At 31.5% G+C, this 26,252-nt stretch overlaps 1 protein-coding gene across 1 annotated transcript; it reads right to left on the bottom strand.

Moving 5' to 3' along the window:
* Positions 1-15,509: 15,509 nt before the first annotated feature.
* LOC139512412 (ly6/PLAUR domain-containing protein 6-like) lies at positions 15,510-22,695 on the bottom strand. Its single transcript, XM_071300021.1, has 5 exons — positions 22,648-22,695; positions 20,481-21,014; positions 19,344-19,424; positions 17,924-18,057; positions 15,510-15,878 (listed from the first exon to the last, which is right to left on the bottom strand). Exons 2-5 carry the CDS (start codon positions 20,593-20,595, stop codon positions 15,705-15,707), a joined length of 504 nt encoding a protein of 167 aa, XP_071156122.1. The 5' UTR covers positions 20,596-21,014; positions 22,648-22,695; the 3' UTR covers positions 15,510-15,704.
* Positions 22,696-26,252: the final 3,557 nt, after the last annotated feature.

Here is a 26,252-nt window from a genome sequence, read left to right as displayed (position 1 = left end):
CAACAGTATTACACCGCTGTTCGAAATTCATAAATCGATAGAGAAAAAACAAATCCGGGTTACAAACTAAAACTGAGGGAAACGCATCAAATATAAGAGAACTACGACACAACAGAAACACAAAATTAAAATGTAACACACACACAAATGAACTATAATATAACAATGGCCATTTCACTGACTTGGTACAGGGCAATTCAAAATAAAAATGGTGGGTTGAACCTGGTTTTGTGGCATGCCAAACATCCCGCTTTAATGGCAATGTTAATTATAACATTAAAATGACAATATTAAATGACAGGACTACAATACAAATAAATGAAAGAAAATATAGGACAGAATAACAAATGAATAATAGCCAACAAATGTACCAGGCTAAAAATGTAACACGCCAGACGTCCTCCACGTCCACACAAGACCAACCAGTGACGCTAAGTTTGGAAGCCAAAACAAGTACAAAGTTGAAAAGCATTGAGAACCAAAAGTCCCAAAACAAAATGTAACCAATACGCATGGGACAAGAATATTATTATTATTTAGAATTTAGAATAATTCATACTTTTGTGAACAGTAAATTTTATAAAATGACTATATAGTAGATCTACATGATTAAACTGAAGTGGTGACTAGCTATAGAATAAAAACAGACACATTACAAAAATTCACAGCCGTGTTAGCTAAAACACATTGTAAGGCTCAAAATGGCGTCACATTTGAATTTGTACAAAATAACCAATACGCCTGGGACAAGAACATCATTATCATTTAGAATTTAGAATAATTCATACTTTTGCGAACAGTAAATTTTATAAAATGACTATACAATAGATCTACATGATTAAACTGAAGTGGTGACTAGCTATAGAATAAAAACGCACACATTACAAAAATACACAGCCGTCAAATCAGACTATCAAAGGTTTGACATCAACACAATTTTCTACGGAAAAAGATTGATAAAAATAAATATTAAAAAAGATCAGCATCAATATAAACCACTAAATGAAGAAAACAAATTGATGAGGTTACTGATATATGTTGTGAACGAAATAAACTGTTTCATCTCGTGTGCTGGTATAAGTTCGTGTTCAATTATTTGCTTTTGCATTTTTAGATGAACACATTACTACTATACTAATAAGTGTGTTGTTTCTACGAATTTATATTACATGCATATTTATCTGTTTGTACAATCTACGTCCCCGAGCTTTTGGCATATATTTAAAAAAAAAAAAAAAAGAAAAAAAAAAAAGGTTTGCATCAATGACCTTTTTGTATGGTTTAGTATTTCGAATATTTTTGAAAACCCTTAATATTTTCAAATACTTCATATTCTTTTATTTAATGGAGAAAAATACTGCATACATGTGCTGCGTAAAAATAAAGTAAATACACAATTGTATACATCCAGAAAATCGAACAAAAACGTCATACATGTATACAGTTAACTTACGTGTGGGTTTCAAGCAAATAAAACCGTCCTTAGTATTATTGCATGAATCTATTCCCAACTGAATTATTGGAAAGTTTTGATATCGGTTTTCAACAATAACATAGACGCAACCTGTTTTGTTGATTTCCATTTCAGCAATATCATATTTCTTTGCAATCTCTAAATTTTCAAAAATTTCTAGTGATGAATGACCAGTCCAAAACTTTGTTACCCTGAAACAAATATTATTGTAATAGAATAAAAAATATTTGAATAACAATAGAAAGCTGGAGAATCAGCTCGAAATTCAGACTTGTCTTAAGAATTATATTATTACAATAATAAGTTCTTAAACTGCATTTTAAGTATCTAGAATAAATTTTTAAGCAATTTTTCCGGTACGATGGAGGCGCCTTTTTTGTAAAATGGCGTCTATCTCCCTTTTCCCGCGTGACCAATACAACGTAGCTCTTCAGTGTTCCGGCTTTCCCACTGTTACCAAAATAACATTGGGAAATATTTTTATACAGAAAAGAGGTCGCCAAGTGTAAACCTGTCATCATTTGACCACAAGGTAGCCATCGTGATTATTTCGTTTATTGACCAACGAAGAGATCAATTTCCTATTCTTATTTGCTTATTATTTAATGACAGAAATAAATCAGCAGATATGTCATTTGCTTGAAGAAAATGTTATTTTTCGAAGATAAACATGTATTCACGTCTCATATTATCTTGATTTTATAATTATTTTCGTACACTTCCTCTTTGCAAGTAGCAATAAGAATGACAGTCGGACGAAACGCGCGTCTGGCGGAAATATAAAGTTTCAACTCTGGTATCTATGATGAGTTTATTTACAACCAATGTGTAGATGCCACTGCTGGGTGAGTTTTAATTCCCCGAGGGTATCACGAAGCCCAGTAGTCAGCACTTCTGTGTTGACTTGAATTATCATTGATATGTTCATAATTATAAATTGACTGCTAACAAAACTTTAAATTTTTGAAATACTAAGGTTTTTCTACCTCAAGAATAGATTACCTTAGCTGTATTTGTCAAAACTTTTAGGATTTTTTGGTGGCATCACTGCTCTTCAACTTCAAGTTGTTTTGAGATTATTTACATGTTAACATGTTAAAATAGAATTTGATTATCATTGATGATCTTGCGTGTTGATGAAAAGCTTTAAAAAGTTTAAAAGCTTAATAAAAAATAGAAGTACGAAATACTAGTTTTTAATAAAAAGAGATGTGGGGTTATCATAAATGAAACAGGACTACAACGACAGCAATAACACCCCCCCCCCCCTTTCCAAAAAAACAAAAAAAAAACAAGAAAAAAAACCATAAAGAATTCAACAATAAACAAGTATCTATACAATATATCAAAAATTAACACTTAATAGACTTCATGCTTCCTTTTTAGAACTTTCTTGATCAAAGATTCAGGTTATAATTTAGTACGCCAGACGCGCATTTCATCCATATTTAAGACACATCAGTGGCGTTCGAATCAAATCAGTTGCAAAGTAAAATCATTTACGATGTTGAAAATGCGACTATATTACACTGACTCTTACACTAGATTGCAGAATTTTCATCCTTCCCCATTCTATTACATCTACATCGGCAATGTTTCCAGTTGCTTTATGAAAATGTATTTAATTTTTTTCAAGATAACGTCGATGGTCTGTATAAATGTTTATCCTTATTTAATAGTTGGTATTATTCCTCACCCGTGATCCTTGTAATCAAATGTGCAAAACATATAAATGTCTTAGTTGTAAATTTGATCTCTTTAGAAAATTGAAAATAATGTCTAGAACTATGTTTTGTATCGTTCTTTCCATAATTAAACACTTTTAAGGTTCGAAAACCTCTGCTAACTTTTTCTTCTACTATCTTTCTAAAAAATAATGACAAAATGTGTTGAGTCTACATTTGCTTACCCTGATGATAGCCATGGCGTCTTAACGAAACTTAAATACAAGTTAATCGGCTGAGTGAGGTTTAACAAATTGCTTCCTTCCTTTGAACAATAGTTTTCTGCTGTGTACCACGTGACCGCTACGCTGTACAACGTAGCGTTCAAAGCATCTGTTTCAATTATACAATGACACATGTTTATATATTGTAATAAGCAAGTAGAGTAGACTTTTTTTTAAATCACTAACAATAATATCTATCGCTGTGTTTAAATGATACATAATATACAATAACTAAAAATCCATCCTGTCCGAACCGCATCACTGGTCTCTTGGTAGCATGTTCGCCCAAAACTTTAAATTAGTATTTGATGCTTCTCCGCTTAGCACGCACGCGAGAGTAAGAGTCAACTTAGAGTCGGAAAATGTGCCCGTGCATGTTTTCATGTCTTCCAGCGGATGGTTATCTTGTGAACAAACACATTAAACATCCGGCTCAGCGTGTCGATCTTGTTCAAAGCAGTATTAATAATCATATTTCATTAACAAGATCTCGTTCTAAATATGCATTTTAATGTCCGCTGGATGTTAAAAAGCCATCCACATCATAATCAGTCATCCTGCCAGAAAATCGAGAAAAAAATTCAACACATTGTAATTGAATGCTTTTAGTTAAAAAAAAAACGAAGTACGTGTGATATCCGATAACTATTTAATTGTTTACTTTTTTCTGCTCTTCAACTTCGTTCTTTATATCACCTTTTAACGTTTTAGATTCAAGTCTTTTTTTAGACGAAACGCGCGTCTGGCGTACACATTTTGAATCTTGGTATCTATGAATAGTTTATTTACTCATAATAAGAATTGCTTCATCGCGTCACCGTCTATTGTTATAATGTTATGTTGTAAACGTTAACGGTAAAATGATAACTTGAAAACTTTAAAACAAGATTTTTTCACGATCCGATGCATATTACGATTTCATTTCATAAATAATATTAAAGTAAAAAGATCTGTTATGATTGGTTATGAGAAACCTATCCACAAAAGTCTAAACGCGTGGATGTACGAATGCATCTTTTAGATCATCGTATGGCAATACACAATTAGGAGGGGGAGGACAGGAGTAAGGGAGACAGGGAGACAGGGAGAAAGGGGGTAGGAGAAAGGAGAGGAAGGCTGGGAGAAAGGAGAAAAAGTTGGAGAAAGGAGAATTTTTTTTAATTTATCTCAAAAGGAGATGTTTTATTCTAATGGGAGAAAAGAGAACGGGGGTAGGAGAAAGGAGAAGAGGGTGGGAGAAGGGAGAAGGGTACCCCTGTCCCCCCTCAATTAGTAATCAAACTAAATTAGCTATATAAGGCCTGATTTACAAAACACTCAACCAATAACAATTCTATTCTATTACTAAATTATATTTGACAGACTAAAGACCAGGTAAAGGTTAGTACAGAAACAAAAAGTGACAGGATATAATGAAATGCTTTAAAATAGAAATAGATAGTTACCTATATTCTCTGGTGCCGTATAACAACAATCAACGGAATTCACTTTGTCACTGCAGTTTGACGGAACCCATCCAACAGTTTTAGTGTTTAGATAAAATTTAGCATAAATACAGAAGATAGAGTCTTCATAAAAAGGGACGTCATCACTGAAAGGAAATTCGCTGAAGTATATGTTCCCTTCATCAAAGAACTGTCTTTTGACATGATGATTTGTCCATGATGACACCGGGCTAAAAAATAAATATTTGAGACAGTTTACCCGTGCTTGCGGTGTATTTCCTTTTTTATTTTGAAATTATGGCATATTTATTCTTGAGATAACTTGTCTTATTAGTGCCACATCATTCTCTCAAATTAAGGCTAGTGTGTGTACTAAAATTTTAATAAGATGCACACCACCTTTATTCGACCGTACTGGTTACCGGAACGTTGGATACACCAAACTAGGTACTTCATATCTGAGAAACAGGCAAAATATGCCCTCAATTTTATATGTCATTCATAATTATAATTATAATCATGACGTTAAAACACTTAATCCCTGATTGTACTTCTTAAAATGTCTATCCGAATTATTTTTGCAAAGAATTCCGCTCAAGCCGGTGCTAGAGGCCACTTTAAACTTGCATTGGGATGCTCCGTGTTGAAGGCCTCACTAAGAGAAATGAAGAACAGAAAGGTTGTTTGTGTGTGGTTTGTGGTAGATGTACCAATGTTGTGTCATGGATGAATACCCATTTCCTTTATTTTTCTATTTTATTTGTGTGAACAAAATTTTATTTACCTTTTAACAGTAACAGATAATTAATAACATTCAAGTGCATAGCTTAAGACAAAATCAAGTTATCTTCTTATCATTTACTATATTAATTTAAATGTATGGATAGCAATTTTAAGTTTTACAAATCCGCATCGTAAATGGAGGCAGTAGGTACGATGCACATGTCATTCCGTAGTTCAGATTGTCACACAAGTATATTTTCCGATGATAATTAAAGTACACTTGACCATATCTTTAAATTTTATCACAATGTTTTGAAAACAAAAATACAGGTCAATTTTGAGGTGGATGGCTTTGGTATTGATCATTTCAAAATTAAAATCTTAGTTACTTTATAAATTGGTTTGTCGTCGGTTCCCACACGATAATGATAATATTACTGGACCTTATGTTTTCTTTCTTGCGCATCCTCATTCCAGATTAAAATTTAATTACAGCTTCATCAATATAAAAAAGAAGATGTGGTATGATTGCCAATGAGACAACTGTCAATAAAAGACCAAAATGACACAGACATTAACAACTATAGGTCACCGTACGGCCTTCAACAAATCTTTTTCATTTTAAAAACAAATCAAGATCCTAAAATGTAAAAATACAGGTGTGATTTTGGTTTGGTTGGTTCAGACATCTACTGTTCTAGAGTTGTACACTGTATCCCTTAGTTCCATTCAACATTTGACTTTGTATCAATTTTTGGTAGATTATTAGAGTACCACTTTTTGAAATTTGAATAAAAAGGCATAAACCAAAAAGTACAGGTCAACTTCGATTTTGAAAAATTGATGTTTTGGCATTTACCGTTCAAGCGTTATTCGGCTTAGTTGGATTTATTTTATTTCCAGCTGATAACGAAAGTAAAACTGTCATCTTTTAAAACTTTTGGACATTTCAACACAATGTGTTAAAATATAAATGCAGGTCACAATTATCTATGATAACGGATTTTGCATTTACCGTTTAAAAGTTTTTTTTCTCCTAAACGTTTTATTAAGTTACTTGTTCAATACTTTCCATTGTCTTCAAATGTATTTGTCTTAAAAAATAAATCTTAAAAGAAGTTTCAATAAATATAAATAAACATTATCATTTCCTTTTCGTTCAGTGCTTTTAAACTGATTTGTAGCATTTGTTTAAAAAACATAAATAAGAAAATAATAAAACATCAAATTAATAATAAACTTACTCATTATTTGAAAGGGTTGTGGTTTGAAAGTGATTCAAAAGGGTCTTCTGCACACCAACTGTCATATAAAGTAAAGAGCTGTTTTTTGCAGAGCAAAACTGTCGTGTCCATTCACCTGATGTTGGATCTTCTTGCCAACATCGAATTGTCCCGTTTACACCTAAAAATAAAAATAAACGGGGGAATCAAAAGATGACAAAAAGACGAATAAATAAATCATTCATCGAAAACCCTTGATGAAAACACAAAGAAAGTAGTAGCAAGGACACCACAGGTGGTTTGGAAGAGAAAACAGTTTCTTTTAGGTGTACAGTAATGGTATAAAAGTAAAACCTATTTGTAAAAGAACACTTAAGGGATATCATACAATGGCCTCATAAGACAAGTGGTCTTTTAAAACTGGTTCAATCTATATGAAATACGCTACAGTGCGATCTTGTTATAATGATCTTATAAACTTAAAATTTTTCGAAAAACAAAGGATTTTCTAATCCCAGGAAAAGATTAACTTAGCCGTATTTGGCACAACTTTTTGGAAGTTTTGGTCCTCAATGCTCTTCAAATTTGAACTTGTTTGGCTTTATAACTATTTTGATCTAAGCGTCACTGATGAGTCTTATGTAGCCAAAACGTGCGTCTTGTGTATTAAATTATAATCCTGGTACCTTTGATAACTTTTAACACCACTGGGTCGATGCCACTGCAAGTGGACGTTTCGTTCCCGAGGGTATCACCAGCCCAGTAGTCAGAACTTAGATGGTGACATGAATATCAATTACAAGTATATGGTCATTTTCATCCTGTAAAAAACTTTGAATTTTTCGAAAAAAAATAAGGAGTTTCTTATCCCAGGAATATATTATCTTAGCCGTATTTGGCATAACTTTTTGGAATTTTGGATCCTCAATGCTCTTCAACTTTGTACTTGTTTGCCATGATAACTATGTTGATTTGAGCGTTACTGAAGATATTTCGGCTCAACAAATGGCCTTCTTCAAGTGTCACAAGTTTAAACTATATTGATGTAATAATACAGGTAAGTTTTGGTTGATTGATTTTAATCCAACGTCCTGAATATCATAATATAAACAAAACACTATAATTCAATATACGTGACTGTGTATATTAACAATAAAAATGAGTGAAAAACAAAACTGTTAGTATTTCTTATTGATGCCGTTTGGATGAGATACATTAAGTTCCTTTATCCAAAAGCTTATATATATATATATATATATTTATGATCTTTATGTATATATATATATATATATATATATATATATATATATAGATGTTTAGACTAGTTGTATATACATTATGTACACAGCCATGTATCACCATCATTGATGGCGATCCGATGGATACATCTGTTGTAGGGTTGTCACTGACCCAGACGTACTTATATATATATATACATAAAGATCATAAATAAGAAGAGGCAAGAGTACATGTGTAGTTCAAAATGTTCAAACTTTGTAAATTCATAGAAGATTAACAAACTAAATTAAAACATAAACAATTACAGAGTTTTAAATTCTTTAAAAAAAACTACCTATATAGGTATAAGAAGATATGGTATGAGTGCCAAAGATACAACTCTCCATCCAAGTCATAATTTGTTAAAGACGTTCTAGATCCTGCTTAATATTGTTAGGTTTATCATTTGAAAGAAATCCATAAATTTTACTATAAAATAGATGTAGCACACTGTTATGTGCACCTGAGATGAAAAGGAACAGATATGTGATGTTACACTATCATTTCATTTGTTGTTGGTTCATGTCTGGTATATTTGTTTTTCGTAAATTGTGAATTATTAAATAGGCCGTACGCCTTTTCTTCTGAATTGTTTCACATTTTTCCTTTCGAGGCCTTTTACAGCTGACTATTGCTTTGTGGGTGTATCTCATTGTTGAATGCCGTACTGAGGCCTATATAATTACTAACTGCCACTTCATTTTAACTAGGATAATTGCTCATTGAAATCATACCACATCTTCTCTTTTAATTAAGCTAGTTAAATTAGAAAAGTAGAAAAAAATGATTGAAAACGCAAAGCCGTAAATAAACGTCAATTATTGGTATTAAATTAGAGGCAACGGTAGTTAACTGATATTCATAAGTCATAAATCTGTTAAGAAGATATGAACATATAAAGGTAAAAACAAGAACTGTGAAAATCGCATTAACTTAAAAACGAACAAGATTGGTTACGTCATTAGTGACAAAGGCATGCCCTTTGGGTCAAGTGAGCTAATAAAACTGTACATTGGTTCCATTTTTTAATTATTTGCATTTAAAACACCCTTGTTCAAGCAGAAAGCTCACTGAAACTGATATTAAATGCTGGATATCATTATTGACAATACATTTGTTACGTTTCGGATCATGTTTTAAAACCGAAGATCGGCATGTCTATAGGCGTCCACTGTGCCGACTTACTTCTATATTGTTATGAGTCGAAACTGGTACAGAACCGTTTGAAGATAAATAAAAAGAAGCATGCACTATTTCTAGATGATGTGCTTTCGCTGTATTCTTCAAAGTGTTATGTTTATGTTTTATTTATTCAACTAATTGAACTTAACATTAAGGATACACGAGATACAGTTGAATCTACCTTATAATTGACTTTCGTCTAAAATATGACAATGCGGATCGGTTAACAACTATAATTTACTTTCATATAGTTGTTAACTTATTTTTTTATTTGGTCTCTGGTAGAGAGTTGCCTCATCGGCAATTATGTCACATTTTTTCTTATTTTTATATTTACAACAACAGGAGTGATTCAAATTTTTCCAATTGTAAACTTTTCATTTTTTTTTTTTAGAAAGAACATCCAGCAGGTCTAGAATATGAAATATATATTTCCTAGATGATTCGATAGGCTTGCATTTACTATCATAATGTCCTTGATGTCTTGATGGGAGGCTAATAAGAAAACAATTGCATCAAGGGTTCCTATAGAACAAGTTGAAGACATTCCGTCGAAGATTTTACGGACGTGATCATAATCCGATTGGTTCTGATCTATGGAGTAAATAACCACGGATATGTTTTACGGGTTTTTAATTTCTTGAGCACCACAAGGAATGTCACATTTCGAGCAGTAACCGAGTTTAACACGGTGTTTTTTGTTCATGGTATGTTAAGCTTTGTTAAACTTCGGATTTGCAAATGTCCCTTTGATATCGTCTTTTCCTTTTTTTTCAACAGTAAACCAAATATATAAAAAGATTTTTTTTTTTAAATCATTATCATTGTTATTATTATATGAGATGAGCTTATTCACTGGCCATTCCTGATTAAGCTAGACGTAGTTTTCTGGGTTTTTTTTAATGAATAATAATTCTACAAAATTTAAATGATATATTATAAAAATTATATATTACCGATAAATATACAAATAAGGAATAGTAGTATTGTCCAAGTATGTGTAACCTGAAAAGAAAGGAAAAACGTATTTTAATGACATTAACCGACTAGTAAATCGAACGGACGAAATTAAGTAAAATATAATTGAATCTTACACTTTGAAAAAAAATATATTAATAAACATTTCCGTCTTCATGGAGGGTGATGTCTGTTTAACAGATAACGCTTATTTTGACTACATACCTTAGCCATGGCGTTGTCAGTTTGTTTTAGATTTATGAGTTTGACTGCCCCTTTGGTATCTTTCGTCCCTCTTTTGTCCAGCTCTTTCCAGTATTCTTGCGATTTGCTAAGCTGTTTCATTTTGTTCGTATATTTAAAATTAGAGTGAACACCGTCTGGTGCCTCTTTTAAATATCAGAAACGAGAGTCTTGCCTAGTGCATTTGATATACCAATGATATTGGTTGTATGTTAAGGAACACGTTATAAAAACGCTCATAAAAAATTGTTAGAAAAGACACAAGGACAAAAACAAAAGTTACATATATTATATAGTTGGAGGGTGTCTGTTCTAAAAATAATTAATCATAACTAACAAGTGTTTAGGCAATCTGCTGTTATTTAAGAATGTTTATGTTATTTTACAGTTGTTATTTTTTAGCTCAACGATTTTTCGTTGAAGTTTTGTTAGTTTTATGGTTTAGATGAAGATTTGTTTCCTGCATGATAGTTCGAATCAAACAAACTTTGTTTTGTCGGTCTCAACCTCTAGATATTAGAGATCAAAATAAGTATACCTGATAACAACATAACTAAAAACATATTTGTATTTTGATGCGGCCGAGTAATTAAGCTACATCAAAGTAAAAATATTTCAGTTGTACTTTATCAAAAGAACCCATTTGTTTTTATTTGAAAAAAAAAAAAATTGAGCGATCAGTTCTCATTAATGTCTATCTTTTTTTCACCTGCATAAGTTTAATTGTAAAAAGAACTCCAAGGAAAATTAAAACGGAAAGTCTTTTATCAAAAGGCACTTCAAACAAATGGAAAAACAACTGTCATATTTCTGTTTTGGTACAAGCATTTCTCATGTAGAAAATGTTGGATTAAACCTGGTTTTGTAGGTAGTCAAACCTCTCACTTGTATGACAGTGTCATAGAATCCCATTATATTGACAACAATGTGTGACTTGCAACAGCCCAGTAGCCAGTACTCCAGTACTGGCATGAAAATACGGATTTTTTTGTGTTATTAAATTGCTGTTACAAAATGTTAAAAATTATTATAAATTAAGGAATGTATCTCCCTCATGCAAAGCTCTGCTTCCTTTCACGGATTTGTCTATACTTTTTGGAACTTTTGGATTATAGCTCTACATCTTTTATATAAGCTTTGGATTTTACATATTTTGGCCACGAGCATCACTGAAGAGACATTATTTGTCGAAATGCGCATCTGGTGCAGAAAAATTGGTACCGTTAATGTTATTGCATAAGTTTAATTGATCGATAGTTGTTTGTGTAAAACTCTAAAACAAATATGTAATGTATTTTCAGTACAAAAATAAATTAAAATAAATTCAGTTTGCAGGTTCAGCAAATGGTTTGTTTAGAATTCGGATCTTCCCTGCAAAACAGAGAAAATTGTAGCTACTAAAAAAGATATGTTGTGTCTGTGATATAGTTGACAGATTTAAAAGCTTTTTTGTATTTCGTTAATATGTTTATAAAAAGTAAAATCACACCTAAAATATTAACTTTTCAACAGACGTTTAAGTTTCATCCGAGTACACGAGTATTCGCAGTATCATGACCAAGTATCCGAGTATTAAATTTTAGATCCTTTGACATTTGTAATATATACATAAAGTTATAACCCGTAAATCATCCTTTTTTCAATATAAATATTACTTACGAAATCAGTTGAAATTTTACTGTTCTGTTCCATGTTTCTTTTAGAATGAGGTTGTATTGTAGAAGGTAAAATAGAAGTAGGTTTTATATATCGTGCATAAAAAACATTGCATTATCTTCAGTGTTAATGCAAATAATTAATGTGTTTTGTGGTCTCTTTTGTATGATGTTTCATCATGTGTTTTAAAAAAAATATCGAATTGATTTCATTGTTATCGTATTCTGATGACAACTATATATTTTCATCTCTCAAAAAAAATTAATGTTCAAGGTTAAATGAATTGATCCTTTATTCAATATACATTTTTTGGGGTGTTTTTTTTTCTTTTTTTTTTAACCTGATCAGTGCATAACAAGTTACTAAAATGGTGCTATAAAACTAAACTTGGTTTAAAACAAAATTCCTAAAACATTTTTAAATAAACACAACTGTTATCGGGTATTATAGAAAAGCAGATTATACGTGTAACAAAAACTTATTGATTTAAAGTGTGTATCTACTTTAGAAGCATCAAATATATGTAGGAACTATCGGAAACTCGGGACACATTACTATCTGAATGGAGTTAAAACCGGAGTCTTGATACATTTACGATCCTTATAAAGAGGGACGAAAGATAGCCCAGATGGACAGTCAAACTCATAAATCCAAAATAAACTGACAAAACCATGGCAAAAAATGAAAAGACAAACAGACAAACAATTGTACACAGTCATGAACATCGTTAATTTACCAGGCATACAATTTAGTACGATACGCGGATTTCGTTTGTTTATGACTCACTATTGATGCTCAAATCAAAAAATTTTGATGGATAAATCAAAGACGAAGTTTGAGAGTATAACACAACCTAAAAGTTTAAACAAATGCACCTTATATCTAAGACAATCATTATGCATAGGGTATACCATCTTAGTGTTTCGAACTATTTTAACAATTTATGAACATTTTATGTACATTAAATGTAAATCAAGATGGTGATATTCTGTATCACGAAACATCCATTAGCAGTGGCATCTATGATGAGTTCTTTACAACCACTGGGTTGATACCACTGCTGGTGGAATTTTTTTCCCCCGAGGGTATCAACAGCCCAGTAGTCAGCACTTCTGTGTTGATTTGAGTTGTCATTGAAATGTTCATAATTATGAATTAACTGTTAACAAAACTTTGGATGTTTGAAACACTAAGGTTTTTCTACATCAGGAATAGATTGCCTTAGCTGTATTTGGCAAATTTGTAGGAATTGTTGGTCATCAATGCTCTTCAACTTCGTACTTTAATTGGCATTTTTAACATTTTTATATTCGAGCGTCACTGATGAGTCTTTTGTAGACGCCACGCGCGTCTGGCGTAAATATCAAACTTAAATCCTGGTATCTATGATGAGTTTAATTATCTAGCCAGTGGTTGTGAACATTCATCAACGATACTGGACTAACATTTTATTTCGCCAGATGAGCATTTCGTCTAGATAAGATTAATCAGTGGCGCACAATTGACAATTGACGAAAGGCCTAATAATGAATAAATTGATGAGCATTAAAAACCATCAATTCAGAAAAGTTTTGTCAATTGTGACAAAGGCTAATGTCCCTCGGGTACGAAACGCCCACCATCAGTGGCAATGTCCAAAATTATAAAACACCTCAAATATACCAGTCTTACAATTTAGTATGCACTTTTCGTCTTCAGTAGTCCTCACAGAGGTATTCAAATCAAAACAGTTGGGAGGCAAAATCAGTGACGAAGTCAAAGAGCTTTAAAAATGCAACATTATCTAAATATTTCAAAATTTACAAGTTCAACTATGCCTGGGGAAAAAAATGTGTAAGGCTTTGTTCAACAGCTTTATTCTCAGATACAATTGTCAACCAAATCTTTAACGACAAGGGATTACTGTAGAAGTCCTATCATTGAACACAGTGTATCAATTCAAAATAAACGTCGTAATGAACACTTAGTCTGGGTCTTTTTTTGTCAAACATTGCAATGGACTTTGAGTATATATCAAATAAGTAATTTAGGTTAAGTACAAACTATAATGGTATATATTTGTGAGTTTGTAAGAACTCAATTTAGCATTTTAAATTCAAATTGTCTTTTAACTGTTTAAGTACCAAAGAAACTTCGGTTCAAATTTCCTAAGGCAACGTTTTGATTTCGCTATAGATCGACATATTGACATTCTTGGATTAAAACTTTTAGGTGAGAGATTTATGTACTTTCCAATAGGTTTTGCGTCCATGCTATCAGAAAATTCATCTACGTGAACACTGCTGTAGAGAAATGTTAAAATGATGCCACCCTGTTAAAAGCCTTTCGTTTTCGTAGTTTATGTCTGAGGTACGTGTTACTTTTGTTTAGTTTTCTGTGTTATTGTTTTTTATTCGTTTGATGTGTTTGAGCTTTTGATTTTGCCATTTGATAAGGGAATTTCCGTTTTGAATTCTCCTTCGAGTTCGATATTTTTGTTATATTATAATTTTTGTTATAACAATTATCAAAATTTTTAAAAATTCTGCTTTGTGTTTATCCATCTAGATCTTATTCATTGTTTGTTCTTATACAATTAGTTTTCTTTCTAACTATTTCACACTCGGTTTTATATGAGGGGTCGATATTAAATGTAAAAATGGATAATGTTATGATCATGTAAACTTTACCAGTCCTCTATTTTTTAATGCTTTACGACTTATTATAAATAGACGTTGCAATTTTTTGTAAAATCCATGAGTGTAAAGTTGGACGACTATCATTGTATCAATGTTGGAACTGCTTCCCTTCAAGATCACTTTCATCATTCCGGTTTCAAAGGCAATCTAAGTTTCCTGTTTTGAAGACATGTTGGTCTTTTCACTATTTTCCCCTCAGAATGCCCTCTTTCGATTCATGTGTTTTTATGGCTTCCTTGGTATCTTTGATTTTTTTTAGGAATATCCATCAGGTGTTTTTTTTTCATAAATAGACGAACCTCTCCAGTTGTGAAGTTTGTATCGTTTGTGTTATATTCTTCACGTGATTAAAAATTAATTAAAAAAAAGAATGGCTATTTTGCCTTTAAAAAAGTTTGTCTAATAAATTATAAATAATAAATTAAAATGTTTAAACATCTAATTAACGTATTCAACAACCTCTTCAAAATAACCCTGCTGAGAAATAATTATATTTAATTTGATTATACATGTTATAATTGCTCCACCTCTTTCTTTTGACCACATGAATCATGATTTTTAAAACTTCAATGATCATCTGTAATACAGCACAGTACAGTATATGCAAATGTACTAAAGATAAATCATTTTTCTTCACGCAATCTACAACTGATACCTATCATTGTTGTTGCCAGTTTTGTTTTGCGGATAAAAAAACCATGACCAAATAATCTATACATTATATTTATATACTTTATATGACCCCTTATATCTGTACAAAGTAAAAGACATTTAAATTTGTTACCAAGACGCACTGTTTGTTAATCCAAACACAATTAAAATTTGATAACAATCAAGAAAATATATTGCACATTTTATAAATTCTTTTCCCGGTACATATGATATATCTATCGATCATTAGATACAAATTAACAACGATAAGCAGTAAACAATCAATGTCAAATATAGCCCTGAATTCCGCGGTAAAGATGGCGCAGACGATATGGAGTTTGATGTCAGCTGACTGGCCGATCGGTCGTCTGTTGGAATGTGTTTGTTACAATATGACTCAGTACAACAGGAGGTACATTCCTAAAAAAGAACAACATTGAATTATTTATACATCTCTTTTATAAATGCTCACTCGTTATATTATCTGTCAGTTGGATCTTCCCGTGGGAGAGGGATTGTGTTCTCTGTTAGTGTCCCTATTCTGATCAAATTCACTGCGGAGCCCTAATAACATTTATATTGTATTGGAGTAACCCGATTTCAACATTAATTACCTTAAAGTTTGTAACCTTCGTTGTTGTTCACAGAGGATATGGACTGTGATATACCCTATCAAAGTAACCAATCTAATAACATGCCAGGTCGAAAATAGAGAGCTATGCAAATGATTACATAATTATGGCTAAAAAATGAGTGAATCTTTAAACTTCAAAACGATATTAAATTTTTGTAAATGTATGTGTTAAATTCGATTGGCCTCTCCTGAACAAATACAGAATTTATAGAATGGGGAAAATACATGTAAGGAAATACAACAATGACAACAAAGAAACAAGTGATTCTTTCTCTGGCACACCGATATCTTACGAACAGCAAAAAGTGTGTTTATATAAAAAGCAACACGAATATTTAAAAGTAAAAATATACAAGATCTGAAATTCAAAAAATCAAATTCCCTGCACTGCCATAACCAAATACCTTTCAAGGCATGTCACCGGTGCTGCAACATTATTCAAAAAGACCATGAGCTATAGACCATTTAAACAACATTTGACTTATGGACCTATGTAAATTTCCAAATTCAGCTTAATGTATACAAAATTTGTGCCTGCACTGGGTAACATTACAGTTGACTCAAGTGAGAGAATCTGAGTAATTCATATTGTATATAAAAAAAAATAACAATTATAGGTCAAAGAACATGTTCGGCCTTCAATAGGAAGTCTTGACTCACATCGAACAGAAAGCTATAAAGGGCCCAAAAATTACTAGTGTAAAACAAGTCAAACAGGAAAACAAATGGTATAATCTATATAACAAAAAAGAGAAAAGAGAAACATCAGCAGACGACAACCACTGAACAATAGTCTCCTAACTTAGGACAAATATGATACACAAATGCAGCGGGTTTAAAAGTTTTAACAGGCGACAACCATCCTTCATGACAGAAGTGTAACATTCAATTTGCATCATAAAAAGACATATAATGTACTATAAAATATCAATTGAAATGGCATAACTCGTTTTGAAAGCAATTACACAAAAAACAAGTAAACATACATACACTGAACGACTAAGTTTAATATATTTATTGTAAAACTAGACAAATACGTTATATTAACCCGTTATAATGTATCATAAATGTAAAGATACAGAATTTATGTTTTTTTACATGATGCCAATTTCTTCAAGTGAACGTTTGATTGTTATTTTAATAGGGCTCTACACATTTAAGTTTTATATGTATCAGTCATTCTAAAACAATTGGCCCTTTACAAGGGAGTTTGCTTCTCAGTTTCAAAATAATTTACTTTTCAAATCACAAGTTTATATTAAAGGAATAGAATGAGCAAAAAAAATATATAGGTCAATGTGCTTGTTTTCGAGATATTAGCCATTGAAATTTTGGCGGGAAAATATTCTCTCTTGAATTTTCATAGCTGTATCATTGACAGTTGAAGTTCTCAAAAATTATTAAAAAATTATTAAAATTTTATAAAACTTTTACAGATGGCTTATCATTATACATGTAAAAGATTTATAAACAGAAAAATGGGGGTCAATGGGCAATTTTTTTATAGGCATTTAAATAGATAAAGCCAGAGGATTCCGAAAATCTGACAAAAATCCCAAAACATGACAAACGAAAGGCTAGGTGGCAAATGTTCATAATATCTTTCTTTTTTGAGGTATTCTTAGAAGAGAGAGTGGTGATTTTTTTTTATGGCAGTTAGATTATGAAACAAAAATTTATACAGAAAATTATAAATCAATGCTTATAGTTGTATGTTTGACCTATTATAAGACAGCTAGAGGTCAACGATTATAGTCTTCAGTATTAGACAGGAATCAATCATTGATTATAATTAATTAATGAATGATCCTTAATATTGGATATCTCATACCGTGGAGCCTTCTCTTGTTATGCATCCAACAACCGACTTATCACAATCCAATGGAAACACGCATGATTTGGTTACTTTTATGCTGACTTTGCTACTTGTATTGAATCTATGAATTGTTGCACATGTAGTTTTGTCTGCAAATAAATTATAAACAAAAATAATAATACTTAATGTCAAGTAAGATAAATAATTTTTCCAATCGTTTTCATATAACTTTAGTCAGTGTGTTCTATGATACGTACATCTGACAAATGCATTAAGAAAAATAATTGCATGACTTGTGTAATATCATATATTATATAATTCATTGTTTAAATAAACTGATAATTTAATAATTTCTGCGACAAAGATAGTTTATAAAAATAAGTTGTTGTATGAATGCCAATGCGACAACTATCAACAAGAGACCAAATGACAAAGAAATTAACAACTATTTATATCACCATACGGTCTTCAACAATGAGCAAAACCCATACCGCATAGTCAGCTTTTAAAGGGCACCAAAACGACAAATGTAAAATAGTTTAAACGATAAACGAACTACCTGATTTATGTACAAAATAATGAACGAAAAAACAAATATGATATACAGCATAAAACGGCAACCACTGAACTACAGGCCCCTACCTTAGTATGACACTTATATTGAACAAGTTCTCCGTCATTACGTATATTAAAATGAATACTACAATTTGTGAGAGGAAAACTGCAAAACAAAATTTCTTTTTGGATATTTTTTTGAAAGGAAAGAAAATCGCACCATAAAAATTGAAATGGAGATGTATAAAATGTCTGATTAAAGCCCAGTTGAACTTGATTCGTTTAAAGGAGACAACTCAATTTGTTCTGTTAATTTTCAATTCTGACTGAAAGTGTAGCATACTAGTTCTTGTACATAAAATGGCGAAAAACTATTATTATAATAGTTTCGCATTATACCATATTCTGATCTTACTATTTGTTCTTTGTTTATAAAAAGATATTTGAATATGACTTAGCAAATATTTAGCAAAAGAGGAATTTGATAATTAGTGCTGACCATATTTTCCCTTCACATAAAATATTATCTCTAAAAGTTTTTTTTTTTTTTTTTTAATTTTACAACTTTTTAGGTTTCATAAATTATTAATCAAAATATTGTTTTATTTTTCATTTTATCGTGTCTGCAAAATATAATAACATTCTGTCAATGTTATCTCCATTTAAGAAATGATTTATTCAGAATGTTTTTAAATTTGATACAAGGCATTTGTTAAATAAAACATATATAGCAGTGACCTTCGTTGTCTTTATCATGTTCAACATAGAAAGAGAATAACAATATTAATTTTGCATGCACAATCTGAACCTAGCATTTTGCTATTTTTTTATATCCAATAAGTAACATGTTGATTGGGGTTATTGATCTGTGACTACCTACTTTGTGGACAGGGAATATCTGGTGCCCAATCATTGCATTCTTGATTACTGTACATCTCTGGACATGTCCAGCATGTTAGACCTGTGAAAAAGAATAATAAACTGAAAAATTAACTAGAAGACAACTAACTGCATTATGAACACAATTGTTTTCTTTGCAATTATACAATTTCTCAAAATGTCAAGAGTCATGGTTTTCGAAGGACTAAATCTTGCCATAAGATGATATGGCAAGATTCAGTCCTTCGAAAACCGTAGAAGTGGATGCTTAACAAACAATCAATGTATAATGTATCTTGCTTATAACATTAAACTGAGAATGGAAATGGGCAATGTGTCAAAGAGACAATAATTTCCGACCATGCAAAGAGCAGAAAACAGCTAGCTGAAGGCCACCAATGGGTCTGCAACACACCAATAAAATCCCGCCCCCAGGCGTGCTCCGGAAGGCACCCAAACAAAAATGTGCACTCATTTAGTGATAATGGACGTCATACTAAGATTAACTCCGAAATATATAAATGAACTAAATTCAAACATCATACAAGGCTAACAAAGGCAAGAGGCTCCTGACTTGGGACAAGCGCAAAAATGCGGCGGGGTTAAACATGTGTTTTGATATCTCAAACCTCCCCCCTATACCTCTGGTCAATGTAGAAAAATCAAACACAAAGCAATATGCACAGTAAACCAGTTAAAAAGAAGTCCGAGTCAAAAGTCAGTAACAAAAGACACCAAGTAAAATGACAGCGATACATAAATTAACAAAGGACTACTAGCTGTTACTGACATGCCTGCTCCAGACCTCAATTAAACTGATTGAAAAATTATGTCTTCCTCATATGAATATCTTGAAGACCTGTTGGTGACCTTCTGCTGTTGTTTTTTTCTATGGTCGGGTTGTTGTCTCTTTGGCACAATCCCCATTTCCATTCTCAATTTTATCATATGAATACCAGGCACAATATTTTATATGACATAGTGCAATCATTGACGTCTACCAGGCAGACTTTCCATTATTCATATACATTTATAAATGCGTAAACATAATTATGCAGTAGCAAATTCCGAAAAAGATTACATATAAAATTGAACTTTAAAAAATCGGTTTCAGTATTTCTGTAGAAGATTATATTACCATGATAAGTTTTCTCTGTTGCTGTGACGACAAAGTGACTGGAAACTTTACATGCATACATCCCTATTAGTAAGGCAACAAGAACAAAGATGTCAGAAAATAAACTGGTTTTCATTATTTTGAATCACTGCATTGTAGTCCGTAGAATTCAGTAAGGCAACACTAGGAAATTGTCCAAAAGTCTATTGAAACTCATAATTTTGAATCATTGCATTGATTCCCGTATAATTGAGTAAAACAACACAATTAACATGTCAAAAAGAAAATGGACACAACTAATTTTGAATTATAATGAGCATTCTATTCCGTATTATTCCAAGTAGCACTATTCATACTATTCTTCTTTTGGATAAGTTTGTTTAATATCTTGTTTTACTTTGAGTGTGTGCATATTTTTCCTTTTTCCATCCTGAATTCGTTTAACTATGCGCAGTCGGCTTTTAAATTAAGTCTTCTCAAAATTACCGGTATACTTTTTTTATACGATTTGTATGTAAACTACAAGGTCACTTCGTGTAGCATCATTTGAAAAATCTACAAGAAAAAAGTTCAAGTTAAGTAGTAAAACATTGCATGTTAACAAGCACTTGGACTGTCATGTGACATAATTTGACACGAAATGAGTTAAATAACTGTGGATATTGACTAAATAAATTTGGGAAAAGCATATAAATTAACTATAAATCTTTGTATACTTAGCGTGAGAATTAGCATTAACATTTGACACGTTTTGCTCAAATTGCCGTATTATCTTTGTTTTATTTATTCATATTAGTTTTTCTTTATTACTATTATTAACTGGCTTTTAACTAAATAGAGTTTTATATATTTGTTTATTAACTAGATGATTTTTAATTGACTTGTTAAGACCCCTTTTCAAAATTTGTTTTGTTTTCATTGATTGGCGAGAGGAAGCGAGATGTGCTATCACTTAGCACGACATTTTTAACTTATCATGACATAATATTGTATACGTTTTATGTTTTATATTTTAAGTGTGTATATATAAATGTATATACCATTTTTATAGTCTCTCATAACCCTTTTTAGAGTGGCTCTTGTTTTATATATGAAATTGTAATATTATTATGTAAATGTTCTATAAGAGGTGAGACTCAAATAAAATATTGTCATGTCTTGTCTTGTCTTGTCTTGTCTTGCGACAAAAAAAATGTCCCATAATAATGATTAATTAATTTTTAATTAGAAATTTTGTAACAATATTTCATTACTGATAAAATCACAAAATCTGTAAACATTTGAATATTGTTTTTGTTTACTTTATTATACCGACACACTATTTGATGTTACTGATATAAAATGTCCTTTAACAAACGTATTATAACTTTATCTCAGAATCTCAGAATAGCCCCCCCCCCCCCCCCCCCCCCCCCCACTCCCCCCTAAAAAAAAGAATAATCTTAGATAACCCCCACCCCACCTCCCCAAAGTTGAAACAACTTTTACGGGTCCATACTATTATCAGGAATACAACATCCTCTATGTTTAGTCAGTGTCACGCCATATTTCACAGCCCTCAGCCCAGTCGACTTGGCCCAACTATGCCTACTATGGAACACCTAACAAATTGCTTTTATGTTACAATGAAAAATTGCTGCACTTCTTAACATTCCTGAAATACTTTCCACTGGTTATAACTAACAACTAATCAAGTTATGAAACTGTCTGCCGATTGCTTTAATTTATATTAACAGTATTGAAACAAGTATCACACCTTGGTTTTCACTAAACTGGGTGTGATGCTTTGAAAGTTTAGAAATTTATTATGCATCTATATGTTTTTATTTAGAGAAAACACTTTTCAATGGTGTATGTATATATATATATATATATATATATATGTATATGTATCCAATTTCCTAGGCTATCGATACACCGCTCTAGATTTGTGTTGCTAGATTTTTCCCTATGCATTTTAACGATACAGCTAAATCTACAGTATTACATTTTGATACATTCGAACACAATAAAATAAGAAATACGCATAAAAAAATGCATAACTAATTTAAAAAAAACGTTTAGTTTATGAAGTCATCTTTTTGTAAATATGTTTTTTAAGCAAGTACATGCAAACGGCATGAATACAAGAACATTCAGTCTACATTTTACTCGCACAATATTTTACTAAATAAAGAAAAAGGCTTACCCGGCTGATTAAGATGTCAGACCAAACCAAAGTTTTAAAATGTTGAATGTAATAATGAATCAGCTTTAAATTGCTTTTTGACACGAAGAGTTTGTCATTATTTATCGTAAATTTCACCAAATGAAATTATAAATTAAACCACTTTAATTGCAATCATTAAATATTTTGACTTTTGAATATTTTAAAGGACCGCGACCTTAACCAAAATTGAAAAGATTTTTTTTATTTATCAGTTATAAATTCAAACAGAAAATTATTTTATTTCTTTTAATTATATACACCACACGCAGAAAAACACTTTCACAAAGAAACACTTATATATCACCACATTGCAAATCTACACCCTGTTAAGTTTTAATTATGAAAAATAAATAATTTTCATGTGATGATGTTTTTAAACAATTTCAAAATAAAAAGGTTTACTGCTTTCTTCGTGAGAATGGTATTTTTATATGAGTTGACACTGAAATTTAAAACCCAGTTATTTTCATGGTCCTTCACATTAAATTAGAAAAACTTTTTCTGTTTCTATAGTATTGAGATACATATGATATTGAATATCATGTTTTGTAGCAAATTCATTTTTAAATGAATATGTCTAACAACATACTTAATCAGTACAAAGAAAACAAACACCGGCAAAAATATTATATACATTAAGACCTAGGTATATCATTTTTATATTGAGAAATGCATGTCAAAGTATTTGTATATTTTTCTCGCATAATATTTTGCTTAATCCGAAATTCGTACCCATGCAGAAGTCAGCCATTGCAGGCGCGGATCCAGAGGGGGGGGGGGGGGGGTTTCCGGGGGTTGGAACCCCCCCTTTTTTTTGGACGATCAATGCATTTGAATTGGGACATGTAATTGGAACCCCCCCCCCCTTTTGTCCTGGGTTAGGACCCCCCTTTTTAAAATGGCTGGAACCGCCCCTGCATTGATATAAATTCCTGCTGTTACCGATTCCGAGTATACGTCTAAGGCATTTAGATTTGGTTGACTATTCCACCTTTTAGAAAAGTATATTTTTTGGTATTCATAAAATTCCATACACCATTATTTAGTTGAGACTCGACAATTAAAGTAAAAAGAGACTTTTAGTATAAAAAATTTAATCTGTTGGACATAGCTGAGGGACACATACCAAAATAGACTTTAAACATTTTTTTTACAGCTTTTTGTATTGCGCAAACAAATTTTATAACTTTAAAGATCGTGAACGATTTGAATGAAATGGACGCTGCACCCTTTTCGTGAAGGTTAAACAGAAGACTAAAGTGTTTAAATTGTACAGCGATTTTATTTGTTATCGCTTAAAACTCAATCGGCATTATTCTCATATTATGGGTACATGAACAGCTGTATCTTAAAAAAACATTCTCATTGTTTGCCATGTTCATTGTATATAATGCCAGAAACTGAGTATGAAAGGAGTAGGTCCAGTAAGACCCCTTTTTGGCCCCAAAATATAACAGTTTTACAAAATTGTTAAAATGTAAACTTTTAGTTATTTATTGGATAGTTGAATGGTGCTGCTACATAAATATGGGCTGTTTTTGACAATACAATGCACATATATTGGGTACTAGCACCATTAAGTCATGCTAAATTACTGAAATCTTAACAATTCCAGCATTTTACTTAAATTTTAGACGGTTTCCGTGTAAAACGAAAGTGGCCGCATTCGTGTTCATCCAAAATATTGAAATGGAAGTTGTATTTAATGATAATACATAACATATATAAAGATTGAGGATGAACACGGATGCGGCCACTTTCGTTTTTGACAAAAACCATCTGAAAAGTGACATTTTTTCGCATATTTGGTAGATTTTTCATATTTGAGCTTTAATCGGATCGTTTTTAATGACTAATAAAGTTAAATCTTTCACATAAACTAATAGAATCATATGAAATAGACACTTAAGTGTTTAAAAAGTGGTCAAAATCTTTCGTCAGATAAAACTGAAATTTGAGGCCAAAATCGGTCCTTACCGGACCTACTCCTTTTGTCCCAAAATCTGTTTAGAAAAACAGAATATGAAATGCAAACAAACTTATAATTTTTATTTATAAACTAGTGAATGCCTGCAAAGAAAAGAGAATGAAGAATTTTAACTAGAGAAGAAGAAGGGATTGATTATTATAATTCATATACATTATTATATATTTTTTTATCATCCAGTGTTTCATTCATATTCATGACAAAACCGGGTCATCATGAAATGCATTCCTATAGTTCAGCAATTTACACGGGTCTTATTGTATGTAGTTTTATATGACTGAACAAATCTGTGATACAATATACATTTCTATTTCAAACTAAAAATTGTTCTAAAGATTGGTATGTTGGATAAAATACAAAAAAGTGCATTTTTATTTCGTCGAATCCCATCAGTTCGGATTGCTCAAGTAAATGCATTCAGTAGCGGATCCAGGGGGAGGGGGTTTGGGTTAGAACCCCCCTTTTTAACGATCAATGCATTTGAATGGGGACATATAGTTGAACCCGATACCCCTTTCTTAAAATTGAAGGATCCGTCCCTGTATTTTCACATGCCAGTGCATACAAAACGTTTCCTACTGCAGACGCATATCTCAATATTTAGAAGACTAAATCAATTTGCAAAAGGATCAAGGTCGCCACATAACCATATACTAAGATCAATATTGTTATATAACAGTCTTGAATTAATTCCCTCAAGACTATTGCTTTCTTTTTACATTACGCTTCCTAAACTTTTAGTTTAGATCGTACATGATCAGAACTCTAGTAGATGTACGAGATAGGGACACTGCAGACTGCGACTATGATAGCACCAAATTATAAAAATATCTATTCACATATTAAATGCAGAGTACGTAAAGTATATAGCTAAAAGTTACAAAACTAATTGCTTAAATCGATAGAAAGAGAATTAAAGAGAAAAACAAACCTATTTGCATTATTAAAAATCCAAAAAAGGTCATGTAACTCTCCAGCCCATAATATTCCGATGTTTTGAAGTATCGAATCTAATATGATTATAGATTAGAAGACATATAGAGTGATCGATGACTGAAATGACTCACTGTGTATTGCAAAGTTTATATTATGATTAATTGTTTATTAATGATTGATGCTGAATATATGTTTTTTTTTATTTTCATTTTGTTAGCATAGTCAGGACTCGTGTCAATTGTTGTCTCATGTCGTAAATTAATAATACATATATCTTAATTGGTTTTTTTTTTCGAATAATTGTTTGTTGATGGCAGATCTTTGATTGTTTTTGCAAGTTTAAGTCACAACTTGCCTTTTTCATTTGATCGATAGGTTGGTATCTCATTTACTTATACAAATGTACCTCGCATCTTCTTTTCTTTATAATACAGGAACATGAATGAACATAAACAGAAGATGGTTAAGTCACTATGATCTAGATTTTTAACCGTGATAGCATTTTTTATTTGATGTGGTAGAAGTATAACACAACCAGATTTGTTCCTTTGCATACACTGCCATGTCTTCGATGTTATAGTTTTCTTCAGTTTTGAGAACAATCATAAGTATTTGTAAACTGTATTGCATGCTGTTCTTTGACTGTGTCGTTGATGGTTAT

The sequence above is a fragment of the Mytilus edulis genome, chromosome 2 (assembly GCF_963676685.1).
Source record: "Mytilus edulis chromosome 2, xbMytEdul2.2, whole genome shotgun sequence".
NCBI classification, from domain to species: domain Eukaryota; kingdom Metazoa; phylum Mollusca; class Bivalvia; order Mytilida; family Mytilidae; genus Mytilus; species Mytilus edulis.
The sequence above is the reverse complement of the archived record's forward strand: the minus strand, read 5'-3'. Positions and strand labels throughout refer to the sequence as shown.

Coding starts and splice junctions, on each gene's coding strand:
- LOC139512412 (XM_071300021.1), bottom strand. CDS start 20,595: ATGAAAACCAGTTTATTTTCTGACATCTTTGTTCTTGTTGCCTTACTA. Junction 19,425..20,480: donor AACAGAGAAAACTTATCATG/GTAATATAATCT, acceptor TCTTTTTCACAG/GTCTAACATGCTGGACATGT. Junction 18,058..19,343: donor AGATATTCCCTGTCCACAAA/GTAGGTAGTCAC, acceptor ATTTATTTGCAG/ACAAAACTACATGTGCAACA.